Source organism: Grampus griseus, assembly GCF_964374135.1.
Source record: "Grampus griseus genome assembly, chromosome: X".
Classification (NCBI taxonomy): domain Eukaryota; kingdom Metazoa; phylum Chordata; class Mammalia; order Artiodactyla; family Delphinidae; genus Grampus; species Grampus griseus.
Window position 1 is genome coordinate 60,269,612 of NC_138999.1, and position 17,253 is coordinate 60,286,864.

General features: G+C 39.3%; 1 protein-coding gene across 3 annotated transcripts in view; it reads left to right on the top strand.

The window, feature by feature from the left end:
• Nucleotides 1-15,431, top strand: part of OGT (O-linked N-acetylglucosamine (GlcNAc) transferase) — a 37,196-nt gene extending 21,765 nt beyond the window's left edge. For 2 of the 3 annotated variants that reach the window (XM_082680891.1, XM_082680892.1), the window contains exons 16-23: nt 3,008-3,133; nt 3,552-3,722; nt 3,836-3,952; nt 4,042-4,212; nt 5,856-6,008; nt 7,888-8,140; nt 8,364-8,487; nt 13,156-15,431. In XM_082680891.1, coding sequence (XP_082537017.1) covers nt 3,008-3,133; nt 3,552-3,722; nt 3,836-3,952; nt 4,042-4,212; nt 5,856-6,008; nt 7,888-8,140; nt 8,364-8,487; nt 13,156-13,330 — 1,290 coding nt within the window. In that variant the 3' untranslated portion in view covers nt 13,331-15,431. Of the gene's footprint in view, nt 1-3,007; nt 3,134-3,551; nt 3,723-3,835; nt 3,953-4,041; nt 4,213-5,855; nt 6,009-7,194; nt 7,333-7,887; nt 8,141-8,363; nt 8,488-13,155 lie in introns of those variants that run through there. The other variant, XM_082680893.1, reaches the window with a different exon arrangement.
• The last annotated feature ends 1,822 nt before the right edge of the window (nt 15,432-17,253 follow it).

Sequence of the window (17,253 nt, forward strand, 5' to 3'; positions counted from 1 at the left end):
CATTTAGTTGTTTTTCTGGCGTTTTATCTTGTTCCTTCATCTGGTACATAGCCCTCTGCCTTTTCATCTTGTGTATCTTTCTGTGAATGTGGTTTTTGTTCCACAGGCTGCAGGATTCTTGCTTCTGCTGTCTGCCCTCTGGTGGATGAGGCTATCTTAGAGGCTTGTACTTCCAACTTTTTATTTTGAGCAAATAGTGAATAAAACTGTTGGTGTGTAGCTTGTATCCTCAATTTTCTTTTTTAAATTTAATTAATTTATTTATTTTTGGCCGCTTTGGGTCTTCATTGCTGCCCATGGGCTTTCTCTAGTTGTGGTGAGTGGGGTCTGCTGTTCATTGCGGTGCACAGGCTTCTCATTGCGGTGGCTTCTCTTGTTGTGGAGCACAGGCTCTAGGCGCGTGGGCTTCAGTAGTTGTGGCACGTGGGCGCAGTAGTTGTGGCTCGTGAGCTCTAGAGCGCAGGCTCAGTAGTTGTGGCACACGGGCTTAGTTGCTCCATGGCATGTGGGATCTTCCCGGACCAGGGCTCAAACCTGTGTCCCCTGCATTGACAGGCAGATTCTTAACCACTGGGCCACCAGAGAAGCCCATATCCTCAGTATTTTCCATGACAGATATTTAACATCAGCTACTACATACCTGTGGGCAATTGCTTCGATCTTATTTCCTTGATCGTTTACATTTATTACATTGCATTTATAATCAGCATGGATTTTTGCTGAGTTTGCAAATGAAATAGAAATATGGTGTATTTGTGTGTGGTCGTAAAACTTCTCTGCGGATTGAGCTAGCACTTGTGACAGTAGATACCTAATATTACCTGAATAAATTGAACAAAATGGTGGCTTGGAAGAAGAACAAAAAAGTCATTTAAAGGGCCTTTGCCGGGCTTCCCTGGTGGCGCAGTGGTTGAGAGTCCGCCTGCCCATGCAGGGGACATGGGTTCGCGCCCCGGTCCGGGAAGATCCCACATGCTGCGTAGCGGCTGGGCCCATGAGCCATGGCCGCTGGGCCTGCGCGTCCGGAGCCTGTGCTCCGCGACGGGAGAGGGGGAAAAAAAAGGGCCTTTGCCTTTGGTTTTCTTTATTTCTTATACTTGCTCCATTGCTGTTTCCTCTAGGAGCAAAAGTTTTATGATAAATTAATATTGAAACCTGTGAGGGAATGAATTTGCTGCAGGTATGGACTAGAGTTTTTTCTTATAGACGCTGTTGGCCACTTTGGTGACTAACAGAGGTATGTATGGTATACCCAGTAATTCATATATATGAATCATTGAAGTCCTAGCAGAAGGATTGTGAGCCTCTTGTCATTTCATAAATAATTTCTACCAACGTCTTTTGTGTTATGGCTGTTGCTTTGGAAATATACCTGACCATTTTTGATGTAGGGTTGGACTCTGACCAAGAAGAATATGGCCCTCCACCTCTGACACCTTTTAGGATTCACTGCTTATTGACTGAAGTCTAAACTCTTTAAAAATATATATTTATTAATTTTATATATATATATATATATATATAAATTGAAATGTAGTTGACGTATAGTGTTATGTTAGTTTCAGGTGTACTACATAGTTATTTGCATACATTATGAAATCACCATGATAAGTCTAGTAACCACCTGTCCCCATACAAAGTTATTGCAGTATTATTGACCATATTTCTCATGTTGTATGTTGTATCCCTGTGGCTTGCTTGTTTTATATCTGGAGGTTTGTACTACTTAATCCTGTTCACCTGTTTTGCCCCCTCCCTCCCTTCCCTCTGGCAACTTTTAAATGGCTGAGGAATATTCCACTGTGTATATATACCACATCTTCTTTTTCCATTCATCCATTGATGGACACTTAGGTTACTTCCATATCTTGACAATTGTAAATAGTGCTGCAGTGAACATTGGTGTGCCTATATGAAGTCCAAGCTCTTCAGTGTGGCCTTCGCAACCTTTCTAAACAAACAACCTTGTTTGCCAGAGCTTTTCACCCATCATTAGCCCTCAGTTATACCCTATATCAAATAGAAGTGATCTACCCATTTTTTAAACCTACCATGCACTTTACTCTGGTTCTTTATTCATACAGTTCTCTGTTGAGATTGTATTCTGTCCAGCTTCCTCAAACTCCTGTCCATCTTTTTAAAATTTTTATTTATTTATTTATTTTTGGCTGCATTGGGTCTTTGTTGGTGTGTATGTGCTTTCTCTAGTTGTGGCGAGCGGGGGCTACTCTTTGTTGGGGTGCGTGGGCTTCTCATTGCGGTGGCTTCTCTTGTTGTCGAGCATGGGCTCTAGGCACGCGGGCTTCAGTAGTTGTGGCACATGGGCTTAGTTGCCCCATAGTGTGTGGGATCTTCCCGGACCAGGGCTCGAACCCGTGTCCCTTGCATTGGCAGGTGGATTCTTAATGACTTGCGCCACCAGGGAAGTCCTCCTATCCATCTTTGAAGGCCCATTTCAAATATCAACTCCTCTATGAAGCCTAGTTTTTTTGTTTTTTTTTTTTTGGTTGCGTTGGGTCTTTGTTGGTGTGTGCGGGCTTTCTCTAGTTTTGGCGAGCGAGGGCTACTCTTTGTTGCAGTGCACGGGCTTCTCATTGCAGTGGCTTCTCTTGTTGCAAAGCGCAGGCTGTAGGCATGTAGGCTCCAGTAGTTGTGGCACACGGGCTTAGTTGCCCCGCAGTGTGTGGGATCTTCCCGGACCAGGGCTCGAACCCGTGTCCCCTGCATTGGCAGGCGGTTTCTTAACCACTGACCCACCAGGCAAGTCCCAAGCCTAGTTGTTCATACGTTCAGTCTAGAGGTAAACTCTCCTTCCTCTGTATCCTGTTTGTGTAATGCTGTGGGCCCATTTTAATGGTACTTAACCATGTTTTTACCCTGCATTAATGTAATTTGTGTTGTCACCACTTTTGCATCTGGGAATTTGAATTCTGTTCAATGCCATTAAGACTAATTGAATCAGTTTTAGATTATACATAGTATAAGTTCTTATTTTTTTATTCCATAGATTCCATGCAATGGAAAAGCAGCTGATCGCATTCATCAAGATGGTATACACATCCTTGTAAATATGAATGGTTATACCAAGGGTGCTCGAAATGAACTCTTTGCTCTCAGGCCAGCTCCTATTCAGGTAAAGGAAATAATGATAATTACTCACAGTGTTTATTGGGCTAAGAAGACAGTGATAGGTTTTTTCCCCTCTTTGGTTAACTATCCTTTGAAACAATAGGACGGACATGCTTGACTTATGAAAAAAAAGTGTAGTTCTTGAAAATGAACAGGGACAAAGAATTTTGAGTGAGAACACAGTGCCCACAGGAACATGTATATGGAGACATGCAATTTGTAGTTGGATGTAAACCGTTGTTCTGTCTTGTAAATTGGAAAAACGGTTTAGCACTTAGAAGTTTAGTCTAAAATATTACTTGATTGCTCTTGGCTAAGGAAGTCCACCCTCCTTGGTTGGTTGTTTACTTATTTAATTTTAAGCTATTTTGCTGAAGGTTCTTAGTCAGTTTTTGGTCTGATTTTTTTTTTTTTTCTTTTAGGCAATGTGGCTGGGGTACCCTGGGACTAGTGGCGCGCTTTTCATGGATTATATCATCACTGATCAGGAAACTTCACCTGCTGAAGTTGCTGAGCAGTATTCTGAGAAACTGGCTTATATGCCCCATACTTTCTTTATTGGTGATCATGCTAATATGTTCCCTCACCTGAAGGTAGGTAGAAAAACAGTGCTATAGGGGAATTGCAAAGAACTGTAGTCATTTATTTCCTTGCTGCTGTTCCTGTGCATCCTAAAAGATATGTCTGAAACTTTTTTTTCAATTAGAAAAAAGCAGTCATCGATTTTAAGTCCAATGGGCACATTTATGACAATCGGATTGTGCTGAATGGCATCGACCTCAAAGCATTTCTTGATAGTCTACCAGATGTGAAAATTGTCAAGGTCAGAACCTGGTCAATACTGTCATTGAAATTAAGTTATCTGCATTTGGGATCTTTCCCTAATGATGTATTTTGTGTAATTATTTTAAGATGAAATGTCCTGATGGAGGAGACAACGCAGACAGCAGTAATACAGCTCTTAATATGCCTGTCATTCCTATGAATACTATTGCAGAAGCAGTTATTGAAATGATTAACAGAGGACAAATTCAGATAACAATTAATGGATTCAGTATTAGCAATGGACTGGCAACTACCCAGGTGAGAAGAGAATAATAGAACATACTATCTACCACCAAGTATACATTTATCTTCTTTACATCTCATAACTCTAGGAGGTAAGCATCATTACTTCCGTTTTATAGATGAGGAAATGAATTCAGTGGAAACTGGCATCTTATATAGGTTTGTTTGATTTTAAAAGTCTCTTGGATTCAGCCAGCAGGTTACTTAATGAGAGTCTTCTGTGTTAATACCTTGTTATTCTCTGCCTGTGGCTTTACTCTTACCAACGGTGAACTGTCTGTAGGCATCATACAGTGTCTTGCTTCTGTAACTCATCCTTTCCCCAGTTAAATCTTACTCATCTTTAAGACTTTCAGTTCAGACAACTCCGCCAGGAATCTGTTTCTGTCCATATCCCTGACCTCTCCTTCCCTGCTCCATTGGTACCTGTATTCTCTGTTCTTGTAGTATTTGGGATATATCTTTACATCCAGCACAACACATTATAATTCCCTGGGTTTGTATGTATTCTCCACTGAATTGAATTACTTTAGGGTCCGTGTCTTAGCCACAATAATGAAATACGTGCTGAGTAAATATTGGGTTGGCCAAAAAGTTCGTTCAGGTTTTTTTGTAAGCTTGTATGAAAAATCCGAATGAACTTTTTGGCCAACCCAATATTATATATTGCATACTTGAATAAGTGAATATGTAACTCTGTCAAGCGATCATAAGGCAAGGATCTCTGACCTCTTTAGGAGTTAACAGTTTTAGTGGTATAGCAGTTTATACAAAGAATGCTTGAAATGAATTAAGGTAAAGGAATTAATCACCCGTAATGTGTATTAGGCCTGAACTGTCCTTTGAAACAATAGGGCAGACATGCTTGACTCAAGGAAAAAAAAGTATACTTCTTGAACTGCACAGGTACAAAGAATTTTGAGTGTAGAACAACACAATGCCCGTAGTGTATGAGATGTCTATCACACCTGGAATAGTTACATAACAAGGTAAGGCACTACCCAGATGTGTGGGAATTGCAAGATAAGACTGTAATTGTGTATGTAGATGCTCAGAAATAGAGCTGAACAATGAGGAGAGGCCGTTTTAGTAGAGATTTTTCAGTAATTTAAGTTTAGTCTTGAAAGGTGGGTGTGATTTAGAAAAGGATATTTCGTACATGGAGAAAAGAGTGAGCAAAAGCTTGCTGTTGGACTAATAGGGTTTTGAAGAGAACTTTTTGGCTAGAGTGAGATGTTTCATAGTGCAGTCCCCCCCAAATTAAGATAATGCTCTAACTTTTTTCCTTTAACTTAATGTGTCATGAATATATTCTCATTATAGTTCAACGACATTACTTTTAATGGTTATACCAGTTTGCATCGTAAGGATTGTTTATTGATTGAAAAATAATCAGATTGGGGACTTCCCTGGTGGTCCAGTGGTTAAGACTCCGTGCTCCCAATGCAGGGGACCTGGGTTCGATCCCTGGTCAGGGAACTAGATCCCGCATGCCGCAACTAAAGACCCCACATGCTGCAATGGTGCAACGAAGATCCTGCGTGCCACAACTAAGACCTGAAGCAGCCAAATAAATAAATAAACAAATATTGAAAAGAAAAGAAAAATATCGGACCATGTTTACTTTAAATATAATCATATATTTTTTCTTGTTCTAGATCAACAATAAGGCTGCCACTGGAGAGGAGGTTCCCCGTACCATTATTGTAACCACACGTTCTCAGTACGGGTTACCAGAAGATGCCATTGTGTACTGTAACTTTAATCAGTTATATAAAATTGACCCATCTACTTTGCAGATGTGGGCAAATGTGAGTGTGTGTAGATTCATTATTAATGTCCAGAGATTCTCGTAAAGATTCTGTATATAGGTCGTCTTGCTGAGGCTGCCACCCCATCCTCCCATTCAGGAGCTGTTGTGCTAGATTATTGTGATAATCTTCAAAAGAGCTGTAGATTTCAGCAATTTTTGATTTGTCCTTCAAGTGTCTAAATATCATATAATGAACTTTTAAAATTTATGTGTTCAAACGCAGGGATCAGCAAACTTTTTCTTAAAAGGCCAGGTGGTAAATATTTTTGGTTTTGCAGTCTATACTCTCTGTCACACCTACTCAATTCTGCCGTTGTAGCAAGAAAACACCATACTCATTATATAAATGAATGAGTATAGGTATGTTCCAATAAGTTTTTATTTACAAAAACAGGCAATATGCCAGATTTGGCTCATAGGCTATAGTTTGCCAACCCATGGTCTAAGCTGATAGCAAAGCTGTTACGTATACTCATCCACATTTTACATCATTCTTGCAATATTGTAGAGTTAGAACCAGGAAGGAATTGGCTTATGCCGTTACTTCTCAGTCATTTCATCATACCAGTTTGCATAAGCAGGACCTCTGAAGCTTCTAAACTTTGCTATCCATATCTGCCTCTTTTTCCATAGAGCCTAAAATGGAGATAGTTCTTGGTTGACTTTTTTTCTGATTAATATCTGGGTTTTTTGGTCTGTTTTCTTTTTTTAAAGGACGAGGGAGGGTGGAGAAGAGGAAGCAGATGAGTACAGGTTTACTATCCCTGAATCTTCACTTCCCCATTTCAAAAAACCTGAAAACCAAAAGCATCTTCATAAGTTTGTGGTACATTTATTTGGTTGGCAGCCACACTGCCTGAACTGATGTTAGGCTATTTATGATTCTTTATTTATTCCATTTAGTATGAATATTCCTACATCTTGATGCAGAGATACTAATATGTTGGTTTGCAGGGAGTTGCCGCTGAGAGTGTTATGTAATTTATATATACTGTACTACTTCTTAAAAATCTGAAATATTCTAAATTCTGAAATCCATCTGTTCTCATGGCTTTCAGAGATGGGATGGTGAACTTGTATGTTACATTGAGTAGATGTAGGTCTAAATCGGGTTGGCAAACTATGGCCGATGAGCCAAATCCAGTCCACTGCTTGTTTTTTTGTTTGTTTTTTTATTTTGGCAGTGTGGCATGCGGAATCTTAGTTCCCTGACCAGGGATCGAACCTGAGCCCCCTGCAGTGGAAGCATGGAGTCCTAACCACTGGACCACCAGGGAAGTCCCAGCTGCTTGTTTTTGTAAATAAAATTTTATTGACACACAGCCATGCCTACTTACTTACATATTGTCTATGGCTTTCCAGTGACAAGGGCAGAATTGAATAGTTATGACACAGTCCATGTTGGCCATCAAAAGCAACAGTATTTGCTCTCTGGTCCTTTACAGAAAATGTCTGCTGACCCCTGATCTAGATTAGGCAAATAAAGTTTGGCAGGTGTGAACTAACTTTATTTGTTGTACCATGGTGGGGGATTTAAAATTTGAAATGGAAAATTCCTATCTCATGGACAAAAATCACTCCTAGTATCAATTCCCACAGGACATAGCTGCCTCAGATTTTGCCAATTAGTAACTTGTTTTGTCTTCTTGCATCAGTCTCCTCTTTCTTTGAACTGTCTTTGGGGACAGCTAAGCAGAACAGGAACCTATAGCTCAGTTGATCTAATTCATCTATGTGAAAGAAAGACTTAAGTTCACGGTAGGCTGCTATCTGGGTGAAAAGAATAGAGTATGGTAGAATTACTAGAAATTTATGGGAGCCTTTCTTGAGAAGGGCAGAGCTGCTATTAATACTTGCTCTTGTTTTCCCTATTTTAGATTCTGAAGCGTGTTCCCAATAGTGTACTGTGGCTGTTGCGTTTTCCAGCAGTAGGAGAACCTAACATTCAACAGTACGCACAAAATATGGGCCTTCCCCAGAACCGTATCATTTTTTCACCTGTTGCTCCTAAAGAGGAACATGTTCGGAGAGGCCAGCTGGCTGATGTCTGCTTGGACACTCCACTCTGTAATGGACACACCACAGGGATGGATGTCCTTTGGGCAGGGACACCCATGGTGACTATGCCAGGTGAGCTGCTTCCTTGTTCTTTTTAAAATCTCCTTGGGAGAGACACTTCCAGGTGAAATCATATGTACTAGAAGCAACATTTAGGGCAAGATGATAGAAAATGAGACTTGTTCAAGTCTGAACACTCTTCATCTGCATCGTGTGGATATTTAACATAAATAACATTAATAACTGTGTGCTATTTGCATTCTCAGATGTGCAGTTGTTATCTTTCTTATTGCAGGAGAGACTCTTGCTTCCCGAGTTGCAGCTTCCCAGCTCACTTGTTTAGGCTGTCTTGAGCTTATTGCTAAAAATAGACAAGAATATGAAGACATAGCTGTGAAACTGGGAACTGATCTAGAATAGTAAGTAAACTTTTCCATGAACAAATTATATGGTGAGGTGAAGGAAACAAGAAAAATTTAGAGAGAATATAGGTGTTATGAAGTGAAATCATAAAATAAGGGTAATATAAAATAAATGAATTAGTTGTATGCTCTCTGGATGGGAGAAGGACTTTTTATTATTTTAATTTAATTTAACTTGTTATTTATTTTTGTGGCCGCACCATGCGGCGTGCGGGATCTTACTTCCCCGGCCAGGGATCGAACCTGTGCTCCCTGCAGTGGAAGCATGGAGTCTTAACCACTGGACCGCCAGGGGAGTCCTGAGAAGAACTTTTTAAACTTCCATAAATAAAGTGATCATTAGGTTTCACTATGTAGAGTAAATGCTGAATAAAAGTAAGTCAAGAGAATTAAAAGATGTAAACTAGCTATATTTCAATAAAAAAAAAGAAAATTAAAAGGCAAACGAGGGAAAAAAATCTGTTCCTTAATGTCAAATATTAATAGCCTGGCTATATAAAGACTGAAGAATATTTACATTTTAAATCCCTTAATAGGAAAGTAAGCAAAGAAATGACAACTGACTAAAGTAGAAATACAAATGGTTAACAAGAAAGTTTCAACCTCTGTAGTAGAAATAAATATTTATTTTTTAATTTATTGGCCTTGCCACCTGCCTTGTGGGATTTTAGTTCCCTGATCAGGGATTGAACCCACACCCTCGGCAGTGAAAGCGTGGAGTCCTAACCACTGGACCACCAGAGAATTCCCTAGTAGAAATAAAATAACATTGAGGTACACCCATTATTTACCTATAAAATAAAAGATTTTTAATATGATACCAATGATGAGGGAGCACTGAGGTGCTGACCTTTTCATACATTGGTGAGTAAATTGGTAGTCTTTTCAGAGCCCTTAAAAAAAAAAAAAAAAAAGCTAGACCTTTGACCCTAAGAATATCCTTGTGATAATATTTGGGCATGACTTAAATGCCCCCAAATGGGTGGGAATTAGAGAGATGATGCTTAAATAAATGATGCTTTATCCATACAATAAAATAGTGTTTATCTCTTAAATGAGATTTTTCTTTGGGTATTACGTGTGATTTTTTTTTTCTTTGTGTTTTCTGACAAGTAGCATATTATGTAGAAGTTTAAAGAAGCACCCTCTTTGAGTCAGACTTCCTGGATTTGAATCCAGGCTCTCTCACAAGCTTTGTGACTTTGGACAAGTTAGTCTCTATGTGCCTTGGTTTTTCCATCTGCAAAATGGGGATGAATGATAGTACCTACCTTGCAGAGATGTGAGGATTAAAAAAAAGTGTTACCGGTCAGAATGGCCATCATCAAAAAATCTACAAACAGTAAATGCTGGAGAGGGTGTGGACAAAAGGGAACCCTCTTGCACTGTTGGTGGGAATGTAAATTGATACAGCCACTATGGAGAACAGTATGGTGGTTCCTTAAAAAACTAAAAATAGAACTACCATATGACCCAGCAATTCCACTCCTGGGCATATACCCTGAGAAAACCATAATTCAAAAAGAGACACGTACCACAATGTTCACTGCAGCTCTATGTACAATAGCCAGGACATGGAAGCAACCTAAGTGTCCATTGACAGATGAATGGGTAAAGAAGATGTGGCACATATATACAATGGAATATTACTCAGCTATGAAAAGAAACAAAATTGAGTTATTTGTAGTGAGGTGGATGGACCTAGAGACTGTCATAAAGAGTGAAGTCAGAAAGAGAAAAACAAATACCGTATGCTAACACACATATGGAATCTAAAAAAAAAAAAAAAAAAGTTCTGAAGAACCTAGGGAACAGGACAGGAATAAAGATGCAGACGTAGAGAGTGAACTAGAGGACACGGGGAGGGGGAAGGAAGGGTAAGCTGGGACGAAGTGAGAGAGTAGCATTGACATGGATGCACTACCAAATGTAAGATAGATAGCTAGTGGGAAGCAGCCGCATAGCACAGGGGGAGATCAGCTCGATGCTTTGTGACCACCTAGAGGGGTGGGATAGGGAGGGTGGGAGGGAAACGCAAGAGGGAGGGGATATGGGGATATATGTATACACATAGCTGATTCACTTTGTTATACAGCAGAAACTAACACAACATTGTAAAGCAATTATACTCCAATAAAGATGTTTAAAAAAAGAGAAAAAGTGTTCCACGTAAAGCACTTAACAACAGTTCTTGGTACATAGTAAGCATTCAACAGATGTATGTTAAGCATTTATTTATCATTTTCAAAATTTTCTCCCCTGAACATCATATACAGCTAAGAAAAACTAGTGAAAACTTTGAGCCCAGGCATTAAAAAATTAATTTACATGTCCATCATCCCAGAGATAACTACAGTAAATAATTTAGTGTATTTTCTTTTTGGAACTTAGTTGACTTCATACACTACTTTTTCCCAACATTTTATTATGAAAAAGTTCAATTTTATAATAAACACTTATATACCTACCACCTAGCTTCTGCCACTGATAATTTTACTGTACTTTTATCACATTCCATCTGTTTATTCCTATATCCATTTAGAAATCCATCTTATTTGAAGTAAACTGCAGATATCAGTATTCTCCCTAAATACTTCAGAATGGCCATCATTAACTAGAGTTTAATACTTGTTTCTTTTGTCTTTTGAGGCAGAATTTATATACAGTGTATACACAAATCTTTTTTTAAATTAATTTAATTTTACTTTTTTAGTTGAAGTATAGTTGGTTTACAGTGTTGTTTCTGGGGTACAGCAAAGTTGATTCAGTTATATATATATATTATATACACATGTATATTCTTTTTCATATTCTTTTCCATTATGGTTTATTATAGGATATTGAATATAGTTATAGTTCTCTGTGCTGTACAGTAGGACCTTGTTGTTTACTTTATCTACGGTAGTTTATACCTGCTAATCCCAAATTGGAATACACAAATCTTAAGTGAGTTTTGAGAAATACCTTTATAACCCAGGCCTCCAACAGCATGTAGAACATTACCATCACTCCAGAAAGTTCCTTCACACCCCTTCTCAGTTGGTCCTCCTCACCAACCCTCAGAGACAACCACTGTTCTGAATTTTTTTTCCACCATAATTTATTTAGTCTTGCCTTTCTAGAACCTTATACAAATAGAATCATACAGCATGTACTCTGAAGGCTTCTTTCAATCAGGATAATGTGTTGAGATTCATCCGTGTTGTTGGCTCATATCAGTAGTTCATTCCCTTTTATTGCTGAGTAGTATTTCAGTGTATGGATGTACCACAGTTTAACCATTCTATTGACGTACAGAACTTTATTTATTTAGTTTTAAATTTATTTTATTTTAGTTATTTTTGGCCGCTTTGGGTCTTCATTGCTGCGCGCGGGCTTTCTCTAGTTGCGGCGAGCGGGGGTTGCTCTTCGTTGTGGTGCGCGGGCTCCTCATTGTGGTGGCTTCTCTTGTTGCGGAGCACGGACTCTACGTGCACGGGCTTCAGTAGTTGTGACACACGGGCTCAGTAGTTGTGGCTCGTAGGCTTTGGAGCACAGGCTCAGTAGTTGTGGCGCACAGGCTTAGTTGCTCCGCGGCATGTGGGATCTTCCCAGACCAGGGTTCGAACCTGTGTCCCCTGCATTGGCAGGCAGATTCTTAACCACTGCACCACCAGGGAAGCTGACATACAGAACTTTAAAAATAACACAAAGGTATTTTTATTTGGAAGGTAACATTAATATGATCATGGTTGGGTTGAGGCCAACAGATATGCATAGCTGTTTTACTAGTTCTGGCACAAAAAAACATTAAAACAACCTTTCTATTAATTGTTTTTTAAAATGCACGAGAGTATTCCAGCTTCTGGTTCTAAAGTAATAACTCTCTCTGTATAAGAATAGTCTCATGACAAATGATATATTCACAACAGGAGGAGAGAGAGAATTCTATCTTCTTTCCCCAGAAGAATTGATTGCTTTTTTTTTCCTGTTTCTGAACAGAACCATAGTCTTGGTGATATTAGGAACACTTTTTTTTTTATATCTAAATAAACAACTCAGTTCATGTACAAGGGGAAAATTAAACCAGTAGACGTACTGTATTTTTTCCCCTTGAGTGTTTTCCTATTTCATTAAAACATTCATAAAATGAATACTTCCATCTTATGTTTGTGCCTTAGCTATTGTAAATGATGCTTCAGTGAACATCTTTGCATGGTCAGGTATGTCTGAGATTATTTCTGTTGAATAGATTTAAAAGTTATTGATAGGTCATAGGGTTATGAACATTTATGGTTCTAATAGACACATTGCTAAGTTGCGTATTAAAAGGGTAAACAGTTTACGTTCTAACCAGTAGTACGTAGGAATAGACGTGTCATTGCCAAGTGTTATTTTTATTTTAAATTTAGAAATAAGATGAAGTGGAGAAAGCATGGTGTCTCTTGGATATGCTTATTTAGGAAAGAACAGTGTTTTCAGGGGACGTGGAGGTGAACTCCATTATAAGTGTTTAACATTATGTTAGCTGTGACCTTTCACTTTTTTAGCATTGAGGTAAGGGAGGGCCAATCAGAAGAGAAAGTTTGGTTATGTAATTTACCATAAAGGTGTCTAGGTGTTTATGGGGGCTAGTTCTGAGTTTCTGCTCTGATTTGTAAACTTGGATCTCTTTTTATTATTCAGCCTGAAGAAAATTCGTGGCAAAGTCTGGAAGCAGAGAATATCTAGCCCTCTGTTCAACACCAAACAATACACAATGGAACTAGAGCGGCTCTATCTACAGATGTGGGAGCATTATGCAGCTGGCAACAAACCTGATCACATGATTAAGCCTGTTGAAGTCACTGAGTCGGCCTAAATAATGACTGTGTGCACAGGAGAATTACCCCTGTACCTGAGCCTCAACCTTCTGGGGGAAAGGGAACTACTTTTTACTTATCTGTACAATATCATGTTGCAGATGGGTGACAGACAATGATAAGAAATAGCACAGCCAGACTTGCTTCCTGCATGATCCTGATAGGGAGAGACACAAGAGATGGGAAACTGCTGTTCCACAAGGAGTCTCCATAGAATTTTGCAGCAGCCAGGTGTTGCATAAGTCTGGAAGGTCTGATCTCCCTTGGTCTTCCATGGGATGGATGGTTAGTGTGGAAGGGAGATAGAGATTGCCCAGCCGTTTTGTGATTGTCATGGATTGATTGAGTCTTCTGAATTTTTTTCTTTATATTTTGGGTATTGGAGCTTTTAAAAATGTTTGGTTTCAGGTATTTTTATTCATGTGAAGTATATATAATTCTCTTGAGATAAGGTTTTAAGCTAAAATATTCCTTGTTTTAGTTTCTGAACTCTACAGATAAATGGGGACTTTGCTGGTGTAGTCTTTTTATAGGTTTTATAAACCACTTGAGCCTATATCAGTCATTTTAGTGTCTGACATAATGTTTGGAACTATCAGTGCTTTGTTGGTTTATAGATGATGGCTTAAATTCTTTTTCTGGTCCGTTTCCTTCTTCCCTTCCCCTCACTTTAAAAATTCTCCTGTAACTTGGCTAACAAAAACCCAAGTCTGATTCAAAACCTCCCAGAGTGTTTCTCTTAAACACATCATCTGGTGCCAAATGAAGATTCTTAGGAGTGATTATTAATTCTGAAGGGCACAGTTGTGGTACTGTCACTGATGATAATAATAATGGATTTTTGGCCTAGAGTTTTGACCTATTTCACCAGTGTTTTACCGTTGACTGCCCCTCTATGCTGCTTCCAAAAGTGATAGTGTGTGATACGATTTTTACTTTCATTTCTAAAGTTTGTTTTTTTTTTAAGTGAGTCCTGTTCTTCCTTTTTCTTTCAGCAGAAATGAAATCCCAGGTAAGTATAAGTATTCAAATATTTGATCAGTAAGTCACAGTTATCTCCAGTACATTAAATAACTTTCATCAAAAAACATTTTATAGGTAAAAAGCTCTGAAGGACCAGCTATGTATATGATAATTATGTTTCAGACCTTCCAGGGTATTATATATAATAACTTGTCTTCTGGACGTGGTCTTGAAGTCTTTATGGATTCAGCCTCAGTAGTAGCGAACTGCACTGCTACTTGGTTTGGAGTACAAATTAGACTTTAGCCCTCCTGGAGGTTGAGTTTTTGGTATTGAAAACCATAGGAATAAAATTATTGTATTTCAACAAAGGATCGAGGGCTTGAGGCTTAAACAAGCCAACATATGAATATATGTTTTTGTCTTGCTGTACTGCACATATGCTGTCTAGTAACAGATATTTTGTCTGCTAGTAGTGTTCTAGATTATGTCTTTCCAAAGTGCTGAGGCAGTGCACCTATTCTGTAGTTGCAGCTGATGCCTGAATGTATCCTAGCTGACAAATTGATTAATAAGAACTTGAATTTCTGAAAGATTTGTACTGTTAACCAAAATCTGAGCAAGAAGTCTCAAATGTAATTCTTAGCCAGAATTACATGTTAATGAAACATTTAACAGTGTAAATCAAGGAACATCAGTGTAGGGATTTCTTTTAATTTATTTTTTACCTGCTTGAAATATCAGTTAAAGGTTGCCAGCTTGGTTGCAGATGAACGGACGTTTGAAGTTCACCAAACTACTTAATGTGGAATAGGATAATAGACTTCCAACGCCCTCAAGGCTGTGACCTTGCAGCCATTTTACATAGCACATCATCCTCCTATAGGGGTGAACCTTTCCCTGGCCCGAAAAGTAGCCGCTCTGGTTGAAGCTTTGCTTATTGTAACAGGCTTTTGTTTCCAGGTAACATGTCTGTGGAAGACTTAATTCTGAATAGAGATATAGATATTACTGGAAACTAATTGTTTTTTCTATTATACTCTGCTTTATCAAAAAAGTAAAACATTTAAATTGTGCTACAGAAATTCAGATGTTGTCTTGCAATCTTTAAACAATAAATGAATGATTTGCCCTTAATATGGCTGATGTATTTTGTGTTCTGTTAAATTGAGCATTGGATGGAACAATAGGGTCCTCCAGTTATGAAATCTATATTTGAACAGCTCCAAACAACAGAAGGACCAGATTTCCCTACAGTGCAGCTATGATAGTAAGAATTATTTTGTTTTCTCAGCCAAGTGTGGTGGAGCATGGGTCAGGTTGGTGTATGATCCATTAAGACTTAACAAAGCCTGAGACTCCCAGCACACGCATTTGTGTTTGTTCCTGTTCAGCTTATAACCATTCTGGCTTCTTCATCTACCCTTGTAGTCTCATTCTTTATGTGGACTATTCCTTCCCACTCTGTATGGTGATTGAACTCAACCACCAGTATGAGGGAGGATATCCATGCATCAGGGACCAGAACAGGCTGTTTAGCTGCCTGTTTTCTCAGAGATATAACCAATTTTTTTTCAATAAAATGTTAGGTAATTTACCTCCCAAGTTCTGTGGATTGAGACCCTCAAAGCCCTAATGTGGGTTAGTGTTTGTTTCTTGGAAGATGGGGCAAGAAAGATGTCCAATAGATTAGTCATAAGTTCTTTTTTTTTTCTAATATCTGTTTGTTTATTTGACTGCATCGGATCTTAGTTGCGGCATGTGGGGTCTTCTCCTTGTGGCGCGCAGGGTCTTTTCGTTGTGGCGCATGGGCTTCTCTAGTTGTGGTGCACGGGCTTTAGAGTGCGTGGGCTCAGTAGTTGCGGCGTGCAGGTTTAGTTGCCCCACAGCATGTGGGATCTTAGTTCCCCTATCAGGGATCGAACATGCGTCCTCTGCATTGGAAGGTGGATTCTTAACCACTGGACCACCAGGGAAGTCCCCATAAATAAGTTCTTACCCCCACCCTCTTCTGTCTATTAGGAATGTGCATCAGTTATTTCCAGTCTACTTCAGCTCCTCCTGCCTTCGGTCTAAAGGAGTTGCTTGTGCACCTTGAATAAACTTGTGTAACTTACCATTTGATTCCAGTCCTAAACCCACTCTTTACTTGAAGCACATGCCTCTTAACAATATTAACTACAGCTAATGTTCAGATTCTTTGCCCAAACCTCTGAGGCACACAGTTATGTAAGCCCCATTTTTATGGAATAGGCTTGTAGAGGTAAACTTGCAAGTTTGTTGTAAGTGATAAGGTTATAATGATAAGCCCTTATCCCATTCCCCATCAACTCAGAAAGTACCTTTTTTTTTTCGGTACTCGGGCCTCTCACTGCTGTGGCCTCTCCCGTTGCAGAGCACAGGCTCCGGACGCGCAGGCTCAGCGGCCATGGCTCACGGGCCCAGCCGCTCTGCGGCATGTGGGATCCTCCCGGACCGGGGCACGAGCCCATGCTCCCTGCGTCGGCAGGCGGACTCTCAACCACTACGCCACCAGGGAAGCCCCAGAAAGTACCTTTTTATATGTAGGCAGTTTGGTGCTTAAGACTAACTAGTGCTGCTGGAATTTGCATTCTAGCTCCCTGTCATTTTTTAGCCATGTGATCTCTGTAAAATGAGAGTGCTAACACTGCCTACTTTTTTAAAGTGTCGTAAGGATTAAATTCATATAAAAACACTTGGAACAGAACCTAGCATGAAATAAGCTCAGTGTCATTAATGTTTTTAAATGCAGGGACGTTTTATATGTATTCTGTTGGCCAAATGCTTAAATTATGAGATGTATGGGTTTTTGCCAGAGAAACGGGCACAATCTAGAAAGCCTTTGCTGCCCCCGTTTGTTATTCTTGGTGTGTCGGGAGTGAGTGCCAGAAAGCTTCAAGTAACTAATTTCTCTTTATCTCCGGAGTTCGGAGGGGTC